General features: G+C 43.4%; 1 protein-coding gene across 5 annotated transcripts in view; it reads left to right on the plus strand.

The window, feature by feature from the left end:
- The window catches only part of mib2 (MIB E3 ubiquitin protein ligase 2), an 83,019-nt gene that overhangs the window by 12,228 nt on the left and 45,917 nt on the right, over window positions 1–24,874 (plus strand). For all 5 annotated transcript variants that reach the window (XM_083769014.1, XM_083769015.1, XM_083769016.1 and 2 more), the window contains exons 2-6: window positions 2,218–2,625; window positions 4,958–5,129; window positions 15,767–15,873; window positions 18,198–18,392; window positions 24,650–24,792. In XM_083769014.1, the coding sequence (XP_083625140.1) occupies window positions 2,403–2,625; window positions 4,958–5,129; window positions 15,767–15,873; window positions 18,198–18,392; window positions 24,650–24,792 (840 nt within the window). In that variant the 5' untranslated portion in view covers window positions 2,218–2,402. The remainder of the gene's footprint in view (window positions 1–2,217; window positions 2,626–4,957; window positions 5,130–15,766; window positions 15,874–18,197; window positions 18,393–24,649; window positions 24,793–24,874) is intronic.

Here is a 24,874-nt window from a genome sequence, read left to right on the forward strand (position 1 = left end):
CTTGATACTATCAATAACGGCAGAAAAGCCAAAAACAGTTTTAGTAATGTCATTGTTATTCAATGTTGCCGTACGATATACAGGCTGCATTTAAAAAGAATTATGACTCAATGTTTATTCCTTTTTCAATACAGTACAATACAAAACAATTGAGAAAAAAAAGAAGATACAACAATACAAATAGTACAATAAATAAAATCTAATAAAAGTAAGACAATGGCATTTGGTCCTGGGTATTTAGTAACATAATACTATATATACCTGACGAGAAAAAGAAAACAAAAGGAGAAAAGTATGTTGACACTCGCACCACATTTGGCACATTTCTTCCGCAGGCTGTATATTGACAGCAACAGCATGCACTACTGGCATGTGACTGACGACGACGGGGGCAAAGTGACGGGCTAATATAGCCCCTGATTCGTCACGAATGACTCCCCGGAAGAGCTAAGGATCCTAGTGTCTTGTTCGCTGACTCAGGCCCTGAAGGATACGTCCATGCTCGGGCCTCAACACCCATCCATGCAACTTCCTGTGTTCCTTCTCCTTTTGGGGTGTCGCCAGCTGTGTGTGTGTGTGTGTAGCCTGCCTACAGTATGTGTGTCACATCGCCTCCGCTGTGCCAGGTCAGGGCTCGGTTTAACGCAGCATGACACACAGCGAGGGCTCTAATAGATACTCCACCTTGACACACAGTGAGAGCTCTAATAGATACTCCACCTTGACACACAGTGAGAGCGGGACCCATTTAGTTTTAAGAAGAAATCAAAGAAGAATCTAAGAAATTCCATAAACTAGAACAAACATTTATTGAAGAAGTATTGAAAATAACCGATCTACAAGCTCACAACGCGACGCGGAACGACGAGAACTATTCGGCTATTTTCGATCCTGGGTGAAATCTTAATTTCTGTTTTGGGTCACGGGCTAAAAAGTTTGGGAACCACTGTTCCAATAATTTAGATATTCCACCTTGACACACAGTAAAGGCTATAATAGATATTCCACCATGACACACACACACACACACACACACACACACTAAGCCTAAGGGCTCTAATACATATTCCACCAGTAGAGTAACACAATATACTCTCCATTTTTAATGACCGATGAATAAATAAATGCATACTGTATGTCCTTTAGCAGACAGTCGGTCACTTTACTGCATCCACGCAGGCAGTGTCATTTCCATTGGCAAGATAAACGGACATCTTGAGAGAATAAGGTACTTCTTAAAAAACAAAGAGAGACAACAGTTTGGCTGCCCCTTGTCCGTTATGTGAGTAGAAGCACCTAATGGACAGGATGCCACTGGTGTGGTTGACTGTCTATCATCATCATTTCAAGTGTTGTTGTTTTCCATAACAGCATTTCATCATCTTACTACTTTATTCTATGCAGTGTCACTGAGCCGTATGGGTGGGAGGAATCGAGGCGAGGGGTTTCTTTTTGTCTGTTTTTTCTTTCTTTTTTCCCCATTTTAGAATGTATACTGTACCAATTGTATAAGAATGTATTAATTATAACCTGTTCTAAAAGGTATATTCAGTGATTTCACTTAATTCAAATATCACTTCTTTTTTGTTTTGTTGTGATAATCCTCCGTACTATAGAGTGTGCTGCTGATCATATAAGGAGTTCCTCCCTGTCCCCAGTTAACCTCTTTCATTTAAAATACAGTCAATCATCTCTATATGTCTCTCTGTCAGGGGTGTTTTTGGCTGGGTGGCCCAGCCTTCATCCAATCAGGATAGAGAGGGGCCTTCCGCCAATCATGATCGAGCGGGGGCGGGCCTTGCTGTGAGTGCTGTTGGCCCGTTGCATGTCGCCCCACTGTAGTGCGTGCATGTGCACATCTTGTTACCGGGGCGGACCAGGGGTTTTTCCAAATCACCCAAATCACTGAATGCTCATTTAATAAAAAACATTTTTTTTTTTTTTTAAGATACTTTTTTGCGGCTTACGCCTTTTATTGATTTTTGAAGGGACAGACAGTAGGCTGACAGGAAACGGGAGAGAGAAGGGGGGATGACATGCAGTAAAGGCCGTGTCGGGTCCGGGAGTCGAACCCGCGGCACACTGCGACTGGATTACCAGTCCGGTGCCCAGACCGTTACGCTACGGCCTGGGCCATAAAAAACATATTTGACAAAAAAAACATTGGAACCTGACAAAACGACCAACTTTGTCTCCGTCTCTGTGTCTCTCATCCAGTCACCCCTGACCTGCTCCCAGACACGGCCCTGGTGCCGGCCCTGCCCTCCCTGTCCTCCGGGCGGGCGGCGCAGCGGCCCCGGAGGCGCAGCAGCACCGACATCGGCAGGGCGCGGACGGCGGCGCACGCGGCGGCGCCAGCGGGCTCCTCCTCCTCCAGGAAAGGCGGCGTGGGACTCGGAGGCATGGAGGTGGGCATGCGCGTGGTGCGCGGCCTGGACTGGAAGTGGGGCAACCAGGACGACGGCGAGGGCCACGTGGGCACGGTGGTGGAGATCGGCCGGCAGGGCAGCACCACCACGCCTGACAAGACGGTGGTGGTGCAGTGGGACAGCGGCACGCGCACCAACTACCGCACGGGCTACCAGGGAGCCTACGACCTGCTGCTCTACGACAACGCTCAGATCGGTGAGTCTGACAACTAAGTAAGGCTTCCCGAGCTATGTGGCCCATAGGGGCAGGAGCCTATCTCCTGTTTCTGTAGCCATGTGGCCCATAGGGGCAGGAGCCTATCTCCTGTTTCTGTAGCCATGTGGCCCATAGGTACAGCAGGAGCCTATCTCCTGTTTCTGTAGCCATGAGGCCCATAGGGCAGCAGCCTATATCTCCTGTTTATGTTAGCGGGAGGCAGCTTGTACAAGTACACCCCCTGGACATGACGCTAGTATGTCGCAGGGACTTACCCCAATCCAATTCCTGCAAACTAAGTTCTCTACATATTAATATTTTAAAGGACTGTCTGTTTAAAGGGTTATAATTAGTTAGATTTCTTTTGTTTTTGCATTTTCGTTCGTTACGTTTCAACAGTATTGTCCAGCAGCCGACAGGCTTCTTTTGTTTAAAGCGGGAAATTTGGTATATAGTCTTTTGTATTGGCCTAAAATATTGTCTATATACATACATTCATGAATCCACTTGTTGACCGGCTGTTAGTATTGGGCAATCTTTTTTTATAGGGGTTTCTTGTGACCCTACCATTAACATCCTATGGCAGGCAAAAATGTCAAATTTTCCTTTTGCTTTAAGTAGCATGTGACATGTCAAAATAGTGTTTTTTCATGATTCTGAATCCATTCCAAGCATTAGTTTTGCACAAAATACACTCCTTGGGCTAAAAGCAGCCATAGCCACGTGCCCAAATGTACCCAAAAAACCTCATCACATTTGCCATGATGTCTATGGCCGTTTTTAGCCCAAGGAGTGTATTTTGTGCAAAACTAATGCTTGGAATGGATTCAGAATCATGAAAACCCCCTAGTTTGACATGTCACATGCTACTTAAAGCAAAAGGAAAGTTTGACATTTTTTAAATTTTTGCTTGCCATAGGATGTTAATGGTAGGGTCACAAGAGAAACCTATAAAATAAATTTCCCAATATGTTCAGCCGGTCAGCAAGTGGATTCATGAATGTATGTATATAGACAATATTTTAGGCCAATAAAAAAGACTATATACCATATTTCCCACCCGTCCACCTCGGCTGCCGGACCAGTAGGGATCTTTCCTGAGTGAGGTGCAGTTGAGAGACCATTGCTCTGCATCTAAATTTCAACATGCTACGAGCCATCCTAGCTAACGTTCATCTGCACATTTGGCTCAATTAATTTAAAAGCAACATTTTTCTGCCTCGTGTGCTCTGCCAATTAATGGAGCGAGAGAGTAGAGAGGGAAAAAGAGGGGGGGGGGGGGGGGGTTTGAAGAGCGACAGGGACATGTGGTGAGGGCATATTTTTGTCATCTGCCTTTCACGCTTCAGTTCTTCCACATTGGATGTTAGTTACCACATTGTGGTAACTAACATCGTTTAAGAGGACATGACGTTTTTCTTCAGTGTTTTTCTTGTTCAATAGTGCCGGGGTTCTCAACGTTTTTTTGGCGACCCCCAGGTTGAGAACCTCTGTTATTGTAACAGCATAATGATGTAAGCGTTTTGGTTTAGTAGATTTTGATCCTCATGGTGCGTTCACACGGGCAGATGAAACGATGCAAAAGCGCATCACAGCATAATTTGCGGCAGCTTCACACGTCATAGCCGCTAGTCCGTAGCTTCACGCCGCTGACTTCCATTGACAATGAATGGTAGACTGCATCGTTTCATCTGCCCGTGTGAACGCAACATTACTTAGTCCACATTAGCCGGCAGATTCTGAATTTGAGTTATTTATTTATTTTGTCTTTATTGTATAAGATTATCGGCTGTGGGCAGTTCAGAAACCCGTCCACCAGTGACATCATCGATGGGGAATCCAAGCTAATAGAAACTGCAGGCTTTCTAGTCCTGAAAAGTTGTAATGCGAAAATGAAAGCTATGGTTAATGTACGTTTTTCTTTAATAATAATCCAAATCTAAGTAAAAGTACAACATTTGGATCCGAGATGTAGTGGATTAGAAGTAAAAGTATTGGAAGTAAGGGCCGCTTCATACTCCTATTTTACCTCTGTTTCGGCGCTGTAGTGCCGAAATGATTTTGGCTCGTCAGAAATTTTCAGTAGCACCGAAGAGCCGACTTTAGGACGGTACCCGCCCCCCCCCCCCCAAACCTCAAATTACGTCAAATTGTAGGCTCTTCAGAGCCGAACCGACTTTTATTCGGCTCTAAAATAGGAGTATGAATCGGCCCTTAGAAATACTCCAGTAAAGTACAAATACCTCAAAAATGATGTTAAGGAACAAAATAAGTCTGCCTCCAGAACAATTTTCTCCCTGAACCTAATCCCCTTGCCCCATTTCCCCCCCAGGTGTGCGTCACTCCAACATCATCTGTGACAGCTGCAAGAAGCACGGCATCATGGGAATGCGCTGGAAGTGCAAGGTGTGCTTCGACTACGACCTGTGCACCCAGTGCTACATGAACAACAAGCACGACCTGAGCCACGCTTTGGAACGATACGAGACCGCACACTCTCACCCGTGAGTATACTGCACTGCACTGCCATCCCCACCACCCCCCCGCCTCCGCCACCCGAGCTCACCGACCCTGCCGTACTTGAAATGTACTTGAAATGTTTTGAAATGTACTTGAAATGTTTGTCAAGTGACTGTCGAGTTGAAGTGTCAGTCATTTACACAGCCAGCCTTTGGCTAATTTACTCAACTTCCTCTACATTCAATTCAATTCACACTTACAGTACGTATATAGAAACTGAAAGTACATAAAATCATTTCAGTCGGACCTACGCTTAGAATTAATTTAGAATATGTATTTATTGAGCATAGATATATGAAGCATAGATTGCCGTCAGGGCTCTGTCCCCATTCATTCCCTGTAACATTAACAAGTTATAAGCCAAATAGAACTACAGGGAATGAATTAAGACCCCCAGGGGGATCTAGAAACAGAGCCTACAGGTGGATGCTGGGGAGGCTGTGGGATTTGGAAATACTCAAGTAAAGATTCGGAAATTTGGAAAAAATCTTGAGCAGCAGGTTAGCAGCAAGCGAGGCAGGGAGGCAGCAGCAGGAGAGAAGCCAGGAATGAGCAGGTAGGCAGAGAAGTTTAAATAGCCGTTCTGATCAGGTTAAGAGTTCATGTGACTGACTAGCCTGGGCCGGCCGAGCGGTCCAGGCACCTATGCTGGTAATCCAGCATGACGGCGTGCTGCGGGTTCGAGTCCTGATCCCGACGACCGTTGCTGCGTGTCTTCCACCCCCCCCCCCCCCCATCTCTCTCCCCCTTTCCTGTCAAACAAAAAAATGTTCATGTGACTAGTCACCTGCTCAGGTACGCTCTGGAGTTGTCTGCCTGAACTAGCTACGCAGGCTGTGCATCATACATCGATGCTGACTCTCCCGTGTTTACACAGCCTGGACGAGTCCGCTCGGAGACAGCTCTTCTATATCCTCAATAATACTCTTCCGGGACTCATTCAGGCGAGACACGAGACATACCGGAGTGGTTGAAAGTTACAACTGGGCACGGTGGCACAGTTGGTAGTGCTGTCACCTCACAGCTAGAAGGTCCTGGGTTCGATTCCCGCTCGGGACGCTGTGGGTGCTGGCGGCGTGTTTCCTCCTCCGCGTCATCAGTGCCCATACCCAAGGCGGGGTTGGCCAAAGGGCCTTGCTGTGTGGAGTTTGCATGTTCTCCCCGTGTCCCCTAGGGTAGGTACCCTCACAAAAAACATGCAGTAATCCTGGTCTCTAAACTGCCTCCCCCTGGCCAGCCGGGGCGCCTGATTGAGGGGAAAGGAACTGGTTGGAATAACGTGTTCCTTCCACGCGCTATACGTCCTAAAGAGACTTCTCCCCCTGCAAATCCATTCTTCTGCATCAGTTCACAGTAAAGCTTCCACGCCCCTCCGGGCCCTGTCTGAATGTCAGCTGGCCCGGCCCATGTTTTAAAGAGGGATAAGTGTGACGCACTAAATGGAACAAGGGATTCTTCTAAATTCTAGCACAGACAAGGCCCTCCATTCCATCTCTACCTGTCCGTGCTTTTATGAGCGTCCAAGAGCTTTTCAAGGTCATGACTTTGCAAAATCCAACATTTTTTATCTTTTTGTTTTAATCAAAAAACGAAAATTGGAGCTTCACAAGTTAATAGTCCTTGCCACGTAACCACTTAAGCCCTATACTACGTTGTGACTTGCTTGTAACTAACCAACTATGCCAGCATTATCATATATAAACACAAAACAAAATAAGGCCACAGATAACAACATAACATACAGTACAGTACACAACATAACAAATTATTGTAGTGTGTAACATTTCTGCCATCCAATAGGTTGTATTTTTTTACCTATACCCAAAATAGGGAGGCCAGGGTGAGAGTAGTTGGCTTTGAGTGAGGATAATTTAATTACTTTGTGCCATATCTGCAAGGATAGCACAATGTTATGTAATGATGTACTATACGGCAGGGTATATTGCTGGGGTTCCTGTTAGCTCAGCATACAGAGATAATTTACTTAAGATTCTCTTCAGTGAACTGCATGACATTGCCTAACGATTTCTGTAGTTACTCTGGTTCGTACTACATAGTGTTTCTGTTTGGTAAAATATTTTTTGATTAAGTCATATATTATACTGTATACAGTGACACTAAGGACAGATTCCCCACTATGGTCCCGGGTGCGCACCCGGAACCACTTGGCAGATGTTGTGGTAGTGAGAATGCTGCGTACCGTTCCCCGGAGCGGATCACCCAACCATTGCCGGGTCGGGACCGCATGGAAGTGGTCTCAGGACCGATTGAAGTGTACTCGGATACGGATCGCTGCAATGTGACAGCATTGAATACAGTTGAATGAAGTGTACTGAACTCGGATACGGATCGCTGCAATGTGAAAGCATTGAATACAGTTGAATGAAGTGTACTCGAATACGGATCGCTGCAATGTAAAAGCATTGAATATGGTTGAATGAAGTGTACTCGGCTTGCGGAAGAATCAAGGCCAATGTGAATCATGGCCAGCGGGGACCAGGCAATTTGGGAGCCGTTTGAATCAAACGGACTCGGTGTGAATCTACCCTAAAGCCACATAGCTTAGTGATCACTCATTATACAACAGGTCGTTTTGAGGAAGCAATCTGATTGGTTGAAACAGCTTTCTAGCCCAGGGGTTCTCAACCCATGGGTCGCGACCCCTAGGGGATTCTCTTAGTTTTAAAGGTAACTGTTGTATAATTGCAATATTACACTCGAGGGGGTGGTTTAACGCCATTAGTGCACTTCTGCGTTGCTTTCAGGAACTCACCCGCAGGGTGAGTTCCTGCAACATCGCAGGCGTGCATTAATGATGTTAAACCACCCCCTCTCGTGTAATATTGCTTAACCCATTTAGGCCTGACGTCGAAATTTAAAATGTCTTTTTAAAATGTATTTTTTTCTGAAAAACCTCATGTTTCTATATCAGTGGTTCTCAATATTTCATCATGTCAAGGATCCCAAAAATGATATGTAATATGCCGGCCACCCCCATCTGAAAATGTGTTGTTCCAGAGACCCCCGAGTAGCAAAGATTTTAAAAGATTAAAAAACTGAAACTCTGAAAGAATATATATTCTTTCGTTATGAGCTTGTAGATCTGCTATTTTTCAATAGCTAAAGTATAACATAATAAAGCTTAGCATAATAAGCTTAAAACACCTAAATGCCCAAAATGGATTAAGTGAGTTGTGATGGAGGCTGTGGCTCACTGTGTCATCTTGTCCCCCAGCCCAGCTTCTCTTCGCTATTGACCAAAATGCCCAAAATGGATTAAGTGTGTTGTGATGGAGGCTGTGGCTCACTGTGTCATCTTGTCCCCCAGCCCAGCTTCTCTTCGCTATTGATTTGTCATTGGTGGAGAATGTTGTTTGGCTCAGCAATGTCCTTCATTGAAACAGCCTGGTGGAACACCTCTATTTGACCCAACAAACAGTACCTAGGATAACTCGCTCTCTCCTCTTTTTTACTTTCAACCAAGGCCACTGCATTTGCAACATCATTCCTCATTTTATTGAGGAATGTTCAAAAATTCAAATTTGTAAATGGCCAGTATAATTCAAGGCCGGAGATTAAGTCAGTTATTCAATATTTGTGTAGTGTAGTGTATGAAGCTTAAATAATACAAACCTTGGGTACCGGATGTATATTCTCCATACCGATATTTGAAAGCCTGGGCCATGTACGTAAATAAACTGACCACGAGTGGCCTAACAATAGCTGGCATGACAAAGAGTAAAGCCAAACAATTTGCAAAATACTGGTCTATATCGGCTGTTATAGGCAATTTGTCTGTGTGGAGGAGAAGTTGCCATGTGTATCCTTAGGTGCCCATGAACTGTCAACCCCGTTATATTTGTTTCCCTGTAAAATGAGAGAGAGAGAGAGAGTGTCAGTCTGTAGGGCACATCTTTGTGGTGTCACCTATCACATGACCCCAGGTTCTAGATCTCCAGTTCTACACTAAATAGGGTGGGACTTTTATTACAACTCTAAGGTATACCATTAAGACGCCCTGAGGGCTAGAAGCGACCTCGCCCTAAAGGGTGACAGACGGCAGACTGCTGGGCGAGCACTGACGTGTCACGAGGGTGACGAGGCACCACATATGGAGATCTAAGGGTCTTCATCATGTCACGACTCACGAGGCGTGACCATATATGGAGACGTGTTGTCACGAGACATGGATGCGTGGGTGATGGGACGGACGGACGGACGGACGGACGGACGGACTGACGGACGGACGGACGGACGGACGGACGGGAGATGCACGTTTTCAGTTTAGATAATCTCTGAATAGGTCTGTGGCACACGTATACCACATTTCTTGCATAATTAACTTCATCATGCGTAATATGTTATTTTTTGTTTTGTAAACTTTTGTTATTTGAATACAATATTGCAGTCTAAAAAGGGGGGAAAAAAAGATTATGCTTTTCTTCTGTTGAAAATGCAGCATTTTTGTTGAGCATTGAAGCAAGTGACCGGAGCACAAGTTAGACTTTGAAGTGACATGACTGAGAGACTGTGGCTAAGCCAGCCAGCCAGCAGTGATGTGAATGGAGATTTCAGACAACACTGGCCGTGGCTGTAAAGGACAGGATAAAAGACTGTACATGCTGGAAGGCACCAGAGACACAACACTGTTCGCACTCACTTTTATGCCGACTAGACCCGGCCGTCATTAGCTGGATAGATACAGTACATACTGTACCACTGGCTACAAATAGACAACAATTCTATCTTCTCTCAAATCCTCTCTTTATGCTCATTATGAATGGTTATTATTATGTGTGGTGACAAGCAGTGCGGACAGTAGTCCTCTATGTTTCGATCCACAGTGAGCTGTACTGTGGCCAATGTGATATTTTCTGTGAAAGACACATTTGCCTTGTTTTCTCGACTAGAACAGGCAAGTGTTTTTGTTTTTTTTGCAGAACGGGTTTGTGTACTGTAGAGAGATGGGAGTTTGGTCTTTTTTGACAAAAAAGGGGGATTGATGTTTGGGGTGACTCCGCTGTGTTTAGGGTGCCTGGTTCGATCCCCAGGTGGGCGGATCATTTCTGAAGGAGGTTAATTTTATGAGATGGAGACCGGCACTGAGACTGATGCTGGTTTTCAACCAGTGGTCACTGAGGAGATTCCAGGTGGTCCCCAGAGAAATGATGGAGAGTTGGTAACCAAATAACCAAGTTCTAGGAGGGCCCCAGCTAAATGATAATTTGGAACCAAATGGAAGGGTCTGAGAGTCTACAAATGGAACCAAATGGACCTGTTACACTATAAATTGAGGGTCCCAGAGATAGAAATGGGGGTCAAACTGGGGGTCCTTGAAATTATAATGGTTGGGTCCCTGGCATATCCTTTCAAATGGGCGTCCGTTGGATAACAAGTATAATTTTGGGGGTCCTTGTGTTAGTGTCAAAATACAGTATATCTCGTAAACATCCACAAATCTTAATGGTCCCCATCCAGTTCAGCCCCAAATGAAATATACATTCAAGATTAAAATTGTGTCAACCACAGCAGCAAGATCTGTCTATTTTTACTTACTGTGTCAAAACACCTCGTGTTGTTATTGACCCACATGTGGTTACTGTTCAACAATCAAATGAATTGATCTGATCAATCATAAAAAAAATATATATAGAGAGATTTGATGGGAAATTATTTTGGCCATGTTTAATTTGGGCATGTTATTATATATTATGACTACCTAAAATGCTCAAACGTTTTATAATTGTTTGGAAGATTGTTATAAAAGCAGATCTACAAGCTCAAGATGCATTTCGATGGGACATGCTCTGAGATTGTAGATCGGCTATTTTCTCTGTTTTTGCGTGACACGGCTGTATAGTATAAATAAACACTATATATAACAGGATAAAATAGGGCATACGTGGTTATTAATTGAATTAATTTGTCTAAAAAGCATCGGGTACAAAATGCTTGCGTTGATTTGTTGAAAATCTCTTAAAAAAACCCAAAGGCTTCTCAATTAGTCGATTAGTCAAAAAGGTGATCTATAAAATATAATAATACAGGCCTAGTTACGGTTGATTTTGTGTTAAATAGTACATTGAGACATGTGTAGGTAATGGCATGTTGACAGTGCTGGAGGCAACATATGTGCGTACCATATGTTGACGAGGAGGAGGGGGGGAGGGGGGCGGCAAACAACAACTTTGCAGTGTGTTAATCCCCCCCCCATTCGAATGACATGCACAGAGCCTACACCAGGGCAGCTCTCTTAATGTATAGTTTAGGTGGTTGTACTCCTTCACTCATGCATCAGGCGCTCGTTCTACACCTGACCTCGGCAACTCTACTAGTCCCCACATGGAGCTACAAATGGATACATTAAAATGTTTTGTTCAGATAGGATCCAGGCTAATTCAATTTTAAATTCTCTGCACATTTCGTCCTTTCGTAATATTCAGGCCGGAAGCGTTTTCCTATGTGGGGCGGCAGTGGCTCAGTAGCCGGTAGAGCAGCTGGATGGGAACCGTGAGGTTCCAACCCCGGGCGGGAGGTGGACACTTCAGACAGGGCATTAGTCCGACATGCATCCACATGTGCTTGCGGTTATGGTTAGGTTAGGAGATGAGGTGGGTTGTCATTTGTCGGACCAATGACTTGTCTGTACTACATACTGCACCCCCCGGGCTCCCCCAGATTTAGTGTCATTGAGCAAGACCCTGAATCCCTAATTTCTCCCGATGTGCAGGTTGGTGCCTTGCATGGAACATGCGCTAAGGTTGGCAAACGTGCGTTAAGGTTGGCGAACGTGCGTTAAGGTTGGCGAATGTGCGTTAAGGTTGGCGACCGTGCGTTAAGGTTGGAGACTGGATTAAGTTTGGCGAACATGCGCTGCTCCCGTGCTTGCGGTTATGTTTAGGTTAGGGTTAGAGATAGTTAGTAAGGTTATGTTTATTGATGGACATGATTTCATCCTAGTGCGACTGTCCACCCTTCGACGGCTCAACACGTCAACACAGGTCACTGTTCCTGATGGTGTCGTCTAGCTGAAAGAAGTGACCGTTGGTTCAGCTGGGTTTGATGTCTTTGTTCTCAGAACGTGGGCGTTGTGTGAGGAGGATGGATGGAGGATAACCACCGATACCTGTATCTGTAACGCTTCTGCCAGGCTTTAAAGCCTACTTTTGTGGCTTTGTTAAATTGGTGCAGTGTCTTTTCTCTGTGCAGATACTCCTGACAAGTGGCCTGTGTGTGCGCATGCACGCACACATGCACAGTTTTTGCACGCACGCACGTATGCACAGTTTTTGCACGCACACACACACACACACACACACACACACACACTTTGCAGGGGTGCGATTGTTCTACTGTGGAAGACATCCCTATTCAGTGGGATGTTTGCCGACATTAAGGCAGTGGCTTGTAAACAAAGCTGAGGAGGAGATGCAGCAGGTCAGGGAGTTCAATCTAAAGAAGACCCACACACACACACACACACACACACAGGCACACACACACACACACACACACACACACACACACACACACTGAGCTTTGCTCTCTGATGGCCTGCTTTTCGATTGCCCTGCTGTCTAGGGATTAGATCCAAAGCCGTGTTTCTCTCACACACACACACACACACACACACACACACACACACCTCTGACCTTGACACAGTCCTTGCCCAGGCCAGACAGTCACGTTAAGATTTACCGTCAGCCCTAAGTCACGTAAGACATCACAAGGCCACCTTGTGATGTCCAACTATCTACTGTACTACCGCTTGTTACAGTATGAGCAGGAAAGATAAAAAACCTTGGTACAACAGCCAGGGCCAGCTCTTAACCTTCATGGACTACTAGTAAAACCTTGGTACAACAGCCAGGGCCAGCTCTTAACCTTCATGGACTACTAGTACCTGCCAAGTCACCGGTGCGAGAGGACAGTGCAGGATAATAGCCCTGGTTTGGCTAGGAGGGAGCGGAGGTTTGAATCACACTGGATTCTCTGGGGTGCGCAGGGTGGAAATGGAAGCTGGATGGTGACCCCGTCGGAAGAGCATGGGAATAGGGAGCTCCTTTGCACAGAGATCTGATCAAATCTTTACCATACGGTATGTTGCCCAGCGTTGCTTCTCAATTTCTTAAAGGACATGCCGGTGGTCTGGCACGTTTAGCCTATTGACTACAACTCATAGTATACTTACTTGACATTACAGCAGTGCCAACTGTTTTCCAAGGCATTCCGTGGTTTGTTTAATTTTCAAGGAAGCCATTGGATTCTGTTCAATATTCATATGTTTTAATCCATGCTAAATTAACGTGTGGATTGAAGTGAAAATTGTAATAGTCCCTTGAGGAAAGGCTTATTTATATGTTATATTCAAACATCAACAACCACACAATGATGTTTTAGCCAACATTGACCAGAAAAAGCCATTAACAGGGAAACATTAATAATAATTAACTTGATTTGTTTGCATAGCAAGTCTTAAAATGGAGCCATAAAGCACTCCACACTGTGTTTTTCTTTCATTTGACGCTGTGGAGTCCACAGCGTCAAATGAAAGAAAAACACTATTGTGAGAGAAACTTCATAAAAGAGCACAAACACAACATTCATGTGTACAGTAGAGCCACAAATGTTAATAGAAATCACATGTATTGACTTTGGTACGGTCCTTTTTTTTGTAAGATGTGAAGATGTCTGTTTATTTATCTTTTTATACTGTACACATGTGTCATAATGGAGTGTGGAGTTTGGGCAGGTGTGCTTGCGGTTACGATGCCGACAGCAGATTGATATCAGCACAAGGCCAAACAAAATTTCCTCCCATGTGTCTTTAGTTTTAGCCTGGTTCTTCTTACATCCTGTTAGAGACAGCCATGACTTTGTAATGTATGTGTACAGCAGGGCGGCAGGCACACGTAAGTCATCCTCTCTGACAAGAGCCACCACAGAAAGGATAACTTGCTTTTTTCCCCCTTCATGCTCTATACAATTATCTGTCCTCTGAGGCCGTGTCTTACATGTATCTGTGTGCTTTTCTCCGACTGTACGTGGGGCTCGTGTGGATGACTTTGCATGTCTCCAAGCCACAGTTGTTAAGTGTGGCATGTGTTCCTGTGTGCCACTTAGTGGGCGCATAATGTAGGCCAGGCGCTTGGCTTACTTACTGTACTCAGTGTAGCCTCAGGTCTTAACCACTTAAACCCTATGTATACTTTGTTGTCGTCAGATAGAGAAGATAGCCAATCTACAAGCTCACAACGGGTCATAATGTGTGACGTTGCGTGTTGTGATATTGTAGATCGATCTGCTTTTTACAGAATGTTTGCCTGTTATGACATGCCCAGAACATAACAGGGGATGCAAGGGTTCATGTGATTAAAGGGTTTTACTTTTCCATGGTAGAATCTATACCAGACTCTCTTCTGGTTCCACTCATCATACAGACGTACCAGTGTATATCAGACATGTTGCTTTTGGGTGCAGTTCTTTCCTGGGATAATTTTGTAAGGTCTTTCTAATCTGTAATACAGTTAGTCTTCTACCAGGGCCATGGGGAGGGGAAAAAAACAATCCTTTCTGACTGGCTCCACGGTTAAAGTCATATATCAAAGCCACCTCAAACACGGTCTTGGAGGTCAACAGTTTAACCACCATTCTAAATCAATGCTCATAGTTTATTAAATCGCATGCAACCATAATAACGATAAACCAAGTGTAGCTGCTGCAGTCCAACATAGTTTTCTCCGCTGTTTTTATATATGGATTTTCAATTATAAAGTAAAATAGAAATGTAAACACAGCCCTTTTTGTTGCCTAGTATAGTATAAAACACTCTTAAGTGTCCACTGTTATTTTCCTATGCAAATAATTGTCATCATGCATTATTTCTAATTATTCGACGCTACGTCGTAATGGCCCTCACAAGTTATATTGTGCCCCTGCTCTCTCTACATAAATGTTTTACAGCAGGTCTCATGAGGTCTTAAATTAAGAAGTTCACAATAAATCCTACCATGGCCTGCATTTAAGTGGTTCTGTAGTAAATTAAATTGCGGTCTTAATTTAAGATGTCCCATACTAAGCCGCAGTGCTGCAACTCTCGCTGTTATTTTCATGGAGAATATATGCAGGGGTGGAAAAAGTACTCACAAGTAAAAGTATCAATATACTGCAGTGTAGAAGTACTCCGGAATTCAAAATGTACTGGAGTAAAAGTACAAAAGTGTTGGTATCAAAATGAACTAAAGTACCAAAAGTAGAAAGTACTCATTGTGCAGAATGTCCTATTTCATGTTTTCAAGATGTATAACAATCTTTTGAAAATAGCCGATCTACAAGGTCACAATGCGTCTCATCGCGACACATTGTGACCTTGTAGATCGACTGTTTTCCAATGGTATGTGTTGTAGTAATAATCAAAATCTACAAAGTAACTAGTAGCTAAAGTGTTCAAATAAATGGGGGGAGTAAAAGTACAATATTTAGATCAGAAACGTGGTGGCGTAAGTATTGGAAGTACAATACAAATATCTCAAAATTGTACTTAAGTACAGTACTCAAGTAAAATATACTTAGCTACTTTCCACCACTGAGAATATGTTCTGTTTTTTTGTTTTCCCTGCAGAGTGAGTTTGGCACCGAGGCAGAACCTCCCACGGATCATCCTCAAAGGAATCTTCCAGGGCGTTAAGGTGGTTCGTGGACCCGATTGGGACTGGGGCAACCAAGACGGTGAGTTGCACTTTGTTTGTTTTTTACAGCAAACTTCGATATTAGTTCGAGTCCTGTAGTCTCTTGAATGGTTTTCATTTAGCTTTAGTCACCTGGAATTTGTTATTAAATCAACTGTAGATTTAGTCAACTACAATGTAGCCTCGGTACCAGGCTTTCATTTTTGTTGGTGCAAAAATTGAAAGCCTGGAGGAACGCATTGGCCGCTCTGGTCTAAAAGTGGGAGTCAACCCTTCCGGGTGGGCGTCGCTCCAAATGATGTGCTGCACTAGGGGGGAGAGGAGGGGCCGGGGATGACGGACAGATCGATGAGATCCAATCAGGGCGTGCGCAAATCTGAGGCGCGACCCGCCCCTCTAGACCAGAAACCTAACACGTTAGCTCAGGCTAACTACAATGTATTTTTTCGGGCCTTGATGCCGTCGTAATGACAGATTTTACACTTGCTGAAAATAGCACATCTACAAGCAGCGCGACACGTCGTGAGCTTGTAGATCGTCTATTTTGAGCATGCAACAAAGTGTAAAATGACGTATACTGGATATCTTGTCCACTAGTCCCTTCCTAGCATTTTAGTCTAGTTTTTATTTGTTGACGAAATTGTCAATATACCTTAGTTTTAGTCATCATAGCTTAGTTTATATTTAGTTTTTGTCAGTGAAAAAAGGTACCGGTAGTCGGCGAACATTTTTCTTCATAGTGTTAGTCGACGAAATCAACACTGCTTAACTGGCGCTGCCAACTCAGCAGCCCCCTCCGCCCCCTCCCCAACAACCCCACCACCATCTTCGGCATGGAGTCTGCGTCTTCAAAGCTTTTCCACTATCCGCCACCCGCAACAGCCTAAGCTCACGTCTCCCTCATTAACCCATGAAATGTCCTGTGTTAATTGGTGCGTCTGCATGCACTTTATATCGCCGGCGCTGACTCACTCGGAGTCTGTTGCACAGATGTGTGTGTGTGTGTGTGTGTGTGTGTGTGTGTGTGCGTGTGTGTGTGCGTTGAAAGAGACCTTGCTCACAAACCCCCCCTCCCCCCAACAAGTTTTGTTTCCCAACTTTCCAAACTAGCATGGTGGAACGTACAGAGATGTGCCATGATGCTAAATATAGCTTGTGCTGCATTTATGAGGAAGTAGAAGTCATTTGGGGATATTTACCGTTTTGAGATTTTGTAATTTTCTTGGCCCAGCAGGGCCTCAAAGAACCGCCTGCGGTTTCACATAATGTTACAAACACAGGGAGCCAATAAGGGACTTTGGCCTTCACTGTGTGGATCACAGGGAGCCAATAAGGGAGTTTTGCCTTCACTGTGTGGATCGTTATGAACGTAAAATCCAGAGTTACATTCTTGGGTTGCACACCACGGGTGTCGCGCTCCGCAAATAGCCGATCCACAAGCTCTCAACGTCTCGCGATGTCACCCGACGTGACACGTTGTGAGCTTGCAGATCTGCTATTCCAGCGCCACCGGCGTGTGACTAAGTATAAAGCGGACACAATTCGAATGACGTTGCGGTTTGAACGATGCCCTCACTCTCAATACATGTTGAGAACCGTCAGAGCACATTCAGTAGGCTGAATTAAATCCCTCGAATGTCCCCTTAAGGGGAAGAAGAGTGAAATGTTATTATTGCTTTTGCCTTTCCCGGTTGCTGTGGTGGGGTGGGGGTGGGGTTGGGGTTATCTCTGAGAATAGCATCGCTCCCTTTTTTTTGTGCTTAGAGTGAATGAGTCAAAATGTCCTCTTGGTGTCTTTGAGAAACGAGGCCCTTGGGTGTTGGCACAGTCACTCGTCAGCCTTGAACGGGACCTTTTGGTGTGTCGGATCTGCGTGTTGCATCCCGTTGTGGCTCATAGAAAGGCTGTGGATGTGAGCCCCTTGGTTTCATGGAATCAACTATATTATGATCTCTAGAAATTCTAGTCTCTCAGATCATTTCTGTTCATATTACACACTGTGTTGTGTCTGTCAGTGGTCACCGCGGCCTTCAATGTCATTTCTTATATAATATGTCATTGCTGCATAATAGGCCTTCTGATAGCATGTGATATATGATCATGCATGTGCTTGTGTGTTTTTCTTCTTTTATTTTTACTCAAATTCCACTTTGTGTTTACTGAATGTCATTCCTGACTGTGCGTGTCCAAACTAAGACAGAAGTTCTCTTTAATTGCGTTTCTTTTAAGGGGCTTGATTTTCTCTCTCTCTGTTCCCTTTACTCTCTCACTTGTCCTACGCACTCAATTTGTTACACTTTGTCTGATTGTGTGTGCGCGCATGGCCGTGTGTGTGTGTGTGTGTGTGTGTGTGTGTGTGTGTAGGAGGGGAGGGTAAGGTTGGGAAGGTAGTGGACATTCGTGGCTGGGACACAGAGTCTGGCCGCAGTGTGGCCAGTGTGACCTGGTCCAACGGCACCACCAATGTCTACCGCATGGGCCACAAGGGCAAGGTGGACCTCAAGTACATGTCCGATGTCCAGGGAGGCTTCTACTACAAAGACCACCTACCGAAGCTAGGTAGGGAAACACGCTGTTGATGTGCATGTTGGAGTTCATTTGCTGATGAGTACCATAGTATAGTCCATGGCAACACATTCATCACAGAGCCCATGTTCTGTCTATGTTGGACAATATTCTATGTTCCTACAATTCCCATAATGCATTTCACAGGCATTTCACAAGCACCAGCATATAGAGTTGCAAGGTTTGTATTCCCAAAATACCGGAAAGTTACTCAGCATTTTTTCACTTCCTGATTCTCTCTCTTAAAGTCTATGGTTTATTTTTTGTGTTTTGGGTTAAATGCCTAAATAAGGTCTGTGGTTAACAGCCTTTTGTTTGTCTTAAAAATGCATTCGCTAACAAGTGGCAAATTAAATGACAGACCCTGGTGAGGACATTGTCATGTCATCATGCCGAACACAAAATGCATTCGTGGTGTTGAACTGATATTGTTCAGGACTTGTGTGACCATGGTGTAGTTCGTTATTAATGTAGTGTCAATCTATAGGAACCCAGATTGAACAATCTTTGTCTCCTCCCCTTTATTAGTCTACTTCTCCCCGGGTGCTTCTGTATTTATTCCTACTAACAACAACACCACCTGTTTAAGGCAGTGGTGCTGGCAGTGGAGAGATTAACGTAACGTTAGTGTTTTACTTCTGGTGACCAAGGCACCAAAGATCATGAAACAAGTATATATGTTTTTGCCACATGATAATCAAAGCAATAATCAAAAATACAATGCAAAAATCACTTTTGTTCAGAGAACCAGCAGGGAGGTGCTAACTTCCTGCTTCCAACTACAGAAATACATCACACCTGGTCCACATTTTCTAACTCTGGTCTATGGCCTCCATTACATCAACCCCATTCATATTTTCCATGCTATTTTTGCCATAAAGAACAAACAAGGGCAATGTCACAATGTCACAGCCACCGAGGGTAGTGCATGGCTAGAGGAAGTAATGGCTGTGCTTTTCAAATTCACATTTTTACTCCAGTGATCACAATTTACAATTTTGGCAATTTTAGCAGATGCTTTTCATCCAGAGCCATATATACGTGTTTACAGAGTAAACTAGAACTGCACTCTGTCGAGTGCATACTTGCTTGTTGCACACTAGTAGGCCATAAATGGCCAACTAGTGCGCAAGCAGAGCGCGCAAGTACTTTCGACCGCTGTAAACTGTCAAATCTCAGTATCTCTGTGAAGGAACGTTTGAAATGTATAATTATTAGATGTAACTATTTGCTACCTACCTACTTTATGCATATAAACACCTAGTATTATTAAGTATGGTTCAAGTTTCTATCAATATAAGAAATACACTTTTATCGATGTAGATAAATTCTGGATCCCTTTTCAGTTTTTTAAAGAAAAATAAATCATTGATATGTGATGAAAAAAAAGGTATATAAACTGAATTAAAATATACGTATACATATACATATTATATCACCCATTCTTGAGATAAGGGACAAAACTTTTTTCAAACTGGATTTTTTTTTTTTTTAAGATACATTCAAATCAAATGGATGTATTTGTAGACACAGGTCTCAACTACCAATATTGAGAAGGAACAGGTTTTTCGCATAACATTTCTTTCTAAAATGGGACATTTATGCACTTAATACCTGATTCATGTCAACTCCGTCAGACACACTAAAATATTTTTTAATTGAATTTGATCATTTCAACAATAATATAAAGTCCTCAGTTATCTTATACTGGCTTTCAGTAATCAAGTTAAGTAATACAATTATTTTAATATTGTTTTTTTCCAATATCACACTATTATGAAATATCCAATTTCTCAAATCCGTCATTTCAACCTCTATTTTCAATATTATAACATGAAAACCATGTAAAAAAAAAAAAATATCATCATTACGTATCATTTCAGTTGGTGTTTCAATACATATGCACAAAATATTTAACATCGAATTTTCTATTTCTTTGGAAATTAACAAAAACATCACGGGACGAACGTCTGACGGAGTTGACGAACATCTGACGGAGTTGACAAGTTTAACTGATTTAGGTTCTAGACCACCTAGGATCTTGATTCTGGTGACTAATCCCACATTTTCAAGGATGAGGAATACAGTGGTACTATTTATATTGGCCCTGTGACCATGGCAGCCATTTTCAAAATGGCCGCCACCTGCTGTTATTTTACAATAACTCAAGTTCTACACCACCTAGGATCTTGATGCTGGTGACTAATCATACATTTTCAAGGATGTGGGATACATTGGTACTATTTAGATTTGTCCTGTGACCATGGTAGACATTTTTAAAAATGGCCGCCAACTTTTTGTTATTTCCCAATAACTCAAGTTCTACACCACCTAGGATCTTGATTCTGGTGACTAATGCTACATTTTCAAGGAGGAGGAATACAGTTGTACTATTTAGATTTATCCTGTGACAATTGCAGCCATTTTCAAAAATGGTGGACCTGCTATTATTTTACCAATTTAGTCAGGGAATATTATCAGAATAATGTCAAATCTGTGATTACATTTCTTACCAAGAATTGTTTCACCAATGTGTTTGTAAAGGTGTCTACTAACATATCCCACATTGGTTTCTATTGAACCACCCTAGGGGCATTTTTGACAGCTGCTGAAAGTTGGGTACCATACCAAGTGGCTATGGCCAAACTAGGGAGTCTATGGCCAAACTAGGGGTCAAACCCCTTCGGCTAAATTCGGCCATATATCCACTGGCCCAAATGTGCTGACCTCATTTTGTGATGACGGCTATGGCCGTTTTCAGCCCAAGGAGTGTTCTTCGTGCATAGCTAATGCTTGGAATGCATTCAGAATCATGCAAACTCCCTAGTTTGACATGTCACATGCTACTTAAAGCATAATGAACATTTTGCCTTATATAGGTTGTTGATGGTACCCCAACTTTCAGCGGATATGTTAGTAGACACCCTTCCAAACACATTGGTGAAGAAAATTCTTGATAAGGAATTTATTACCAGATTGTATTAATAATCCCCTGACTAACTCATCTTCTAGACCACCTAGATCCGACTTCACCAACAGAGACCCGATTGACACCTAAACAACAAGTTTGGACAGCCCCACCAATTAGTGTTACGGAAAATAGCAAGTGTCTACCCTAGGCCCAGAGGGAGACACAGAACTTTGATGCGGCTCAAATGTTGCACGACTCCTCAAAAAGCTGCCACCAGAGATGAGAGCTGAATTCTGCCGCACAATGCTCTGCGGCCCAGGAGCAACCAACACCATGTTGGAGTTCTCTGAGTGGTTGAAGCACGAGTCCTAGCCATATAGCCTGTGCAAAGGCAAACACCTTGAAGACCTGCTTGAGGTGAACAGTGAGCAGTGAACAGTGAGCGAAAGACTGAAGACAGAAGATCTGCCTTCAGGACTATCAGGCAGGATGTGCAGACACTGAAGGCATCAGTGTCGTTCTGTGTCCCCAGCATGTCAACCAAAGCAATGTTACCAAATCAAAGGAGCCTTCACCTCAAGTCACCTGGGGCTGGGTGAGCAATCGTATCCTGTATCTAGCCTCACAACTAAATACAGACACTTGGCCAGACTGCCGTTTGAAAGGGTCAAACCCTTCATCCTGATTGGAGAAGACCACCCCACCTAATCACACCAACCGAACAAGTGAGGTTGGGGCCTCCAGGTGGGCCAGCAGCCATCTGCACAAGACTGGGCTGGACCCTGCAGGAAAGCAATCTCCAGCCAAGACAATGTAAGTTGACTATAACAGAGCCCCAGAACACAGAGCTCATGAGAAGGATGGAGAAACACTGGCAGGAGGCCACCAAGATACAACGCCACACTGCAGTGGCCAGTGAAGTCAAACTGTGCGTCTTGTGTACCTGAAAGGGACAAGTCAAAGGCCAGAAAGCCCACCTCCTTTTAATGTCCTGTCAGTAGCAACTCAACCTGCAGCTGAAATAAGCCCTGACCCCTCCCAGAGAAAGTTCATCCTTGAAAATGTAATGATTAGTCACCAGAATCAAGATCCTTGGTGGTCTAAAACTTGAGTTATTGGTAAAATAACAGCAGGTTGGTGGTCATTTTGAAAAACAATGGCCTCCATGGTCACAGGACAAATCTAAATAGTACCACTGTATTCCTCATCTTTTAAAAATGTATTATTAGTCGCCAGAATCAACATCCTAGGTGGTCTAAAACTTGAGTTATTGTAAAATAACAGCAGGTGGCGGCCATTTTGAAAAACAATGGCTGCCATGGTCACAGGACAAATCTAAATAGTACCAATGTATCCCACATCCTTGAAAATGTATGATTAGTCACCAGAATCAAGATCCTAGATGGTGTAGAACTTGAGTTATTGTAAAATAACAGCAGGTGGCGGCCATTTTGAAAAATGGCTGCCATGGTCACAGGGAAAATCTAAATTGTACCACTGTATCACTCATCCTTGAAAATGTAGTCTTAGTCACCAGAATCAAGATCCTAGGTGGTGTAGAACTTGAGTTATTGTAAAATAACATCAGGTGGCGGCAATTTTGGAAAATGGCTGCCATGGTCACCACGAGACAAATCTGTGATGGCCCTATAGCCAAAAATGTTCCTTAAGGCATGCTCTAACTGTGTGCCAAATTAGAATACGTCCCATTATTCAAAAACTATAACTTTATTGTTTTAGGAACACTTTTGTCAACTCCGTCAGATACATGTCAACTCCGTCAGACACAAAACCTGACGGAGTTGACGTCTGACGGAGTTGACAAAATGTCATTTGTTTTCATCTTAACCCTCTGTAGTACAATGTAGCCATTTTGTTTTTGCTTCATTTGTTAGCTAAACCTAACCCTAAACTAAAATAATAAACATTATTTTGGAATTCTTAACAAAGATCATAATAATGTCCTGACGGAGTTGACATGTAAAAGCTGTGACCACCCTGATATCAACATTGTTTGTTTAAAATATCAAACAATTGAATGCTTGTCAGACCAGGTGCTCCACTGTTGCAACAAATACAAACGGGACTTGGAAAAGGAGTCTTCAGGCTAAATCTGTCGACAATATTTTCTGATTAATTTAAGACTTTTAAAAAACCTGACGGAGTTGACGGGAGACGTGGGACACACATTTGATATGAGATAACTAATGGAAAAAATAAATTAAAATTATTGTGTATATTGTTTGCTATGTTGTTGACAATCTACTTTAATTTAGTATGTATATTTATGTGATTGTGACAGTATTAGACACTTTTTTAGCAGTTTGAAATTATGACCACTTGCTGGGGACAGGCTAAATACAGGCGTTTTTGGGTACAGTGCCTGCTTTTAACTAATTCAGATGGCATATGAAAACAATTATAATGAAATGAATGGCATAATAATGCACAACTGTATTACATGTAACTTTGCAAGTGCTTTTATTTTTATTAAATTAATTTATTTTTAACAATAATAAGGCTCTTATGTGTGGGACATGTTTTTTCCACTTTTGTCCCTCATCTCAAGAATGAGTGATATATAGTATGTAGTTGTAAGTTGATTAGCGGTATACTGTGGTTACTTTGCGCCAAAAACCGTGCCAGCCAACCCACCACTTGATGCGTATTCAAATAAAACAGCGGATTTGTGCCTGGTTTGCTGGGACCAGATTACATAAATGACCATATTTCTTACGTCATCATTGAGAGCTAGTCATACATATACACACCACGTACTCTGGTCCCAGCAGATCAGGCACAATTTGCTATTTTATTTTACTGATTATATACGTATGACTAGCTCTAAATGATGACGTAAGACATATGGTCATTTATGTGATCTGGTCCCAGCAAACCAGGCACAGATTTGCTGTTTTTTTTGCATACACATCAAATGGCGGGTTGGCTGTCACGGTGAACGAAGACCGGGCGAGATTATTACTTGCGCGCTCTGCTTGCGCAAGTAATAACATGAACCCTATAGTCAACAAACGGCTGGGTAAATGGTCATACAGTGCAAAGATAACAATCCAGTGCTTTAACATCTGTCTAAGGGCGTCTAAATGACATTCTTAGCTTTTGTAGTCAAGGAAAAACAAATCTATATCACGTCACTTGACTAAATGATTCAGCCAAAGAATTTTCGTGTAGACGGAAATAAGCGGTCCAAATGCGTCTCCAACTCGGGTTGGTTTTACTAATAGGGGGTTCAAGCGTTAATATCATTAACGCATGCATGCATGTTTCTTTTGTGCTGGTGCTGTTGTACTGTACGCTCACACTGGTTGACCTCCCCCAGGAGAGCACGCAGAGCTGCAGCGGCAGGAGAGCACGGACGGTCACTCCTTCCTGCAAGCGGACAAGGTCAAGTGTCTGCTGGAGGTGGACATCCTACGACAGATGCAGGAGGGCCATGGAGGCTGGAACCCCAAGATGGCAGAGGTATGTTCATTCAATAGAGCCTGGCCATGGAGGCTGGAACCCCCAAGATGGCAGAGGTATATTCATTCAATAGATCCTGGCC

The sequence above is a fragment of the Protomyctophum parallelum genome, assembly GCF_964188405.1.
Source record: "Protomyctophum parallelum genome assembly, chromosome: 7".
Classification (NCBI taxonomy): domain Eukaryota; kingdom Metazoa; phylum Chordata; class Actinopteri; order Myctophiformes; family Myctophidae; genus Protomyctophum; species Protomyctophum parallelum.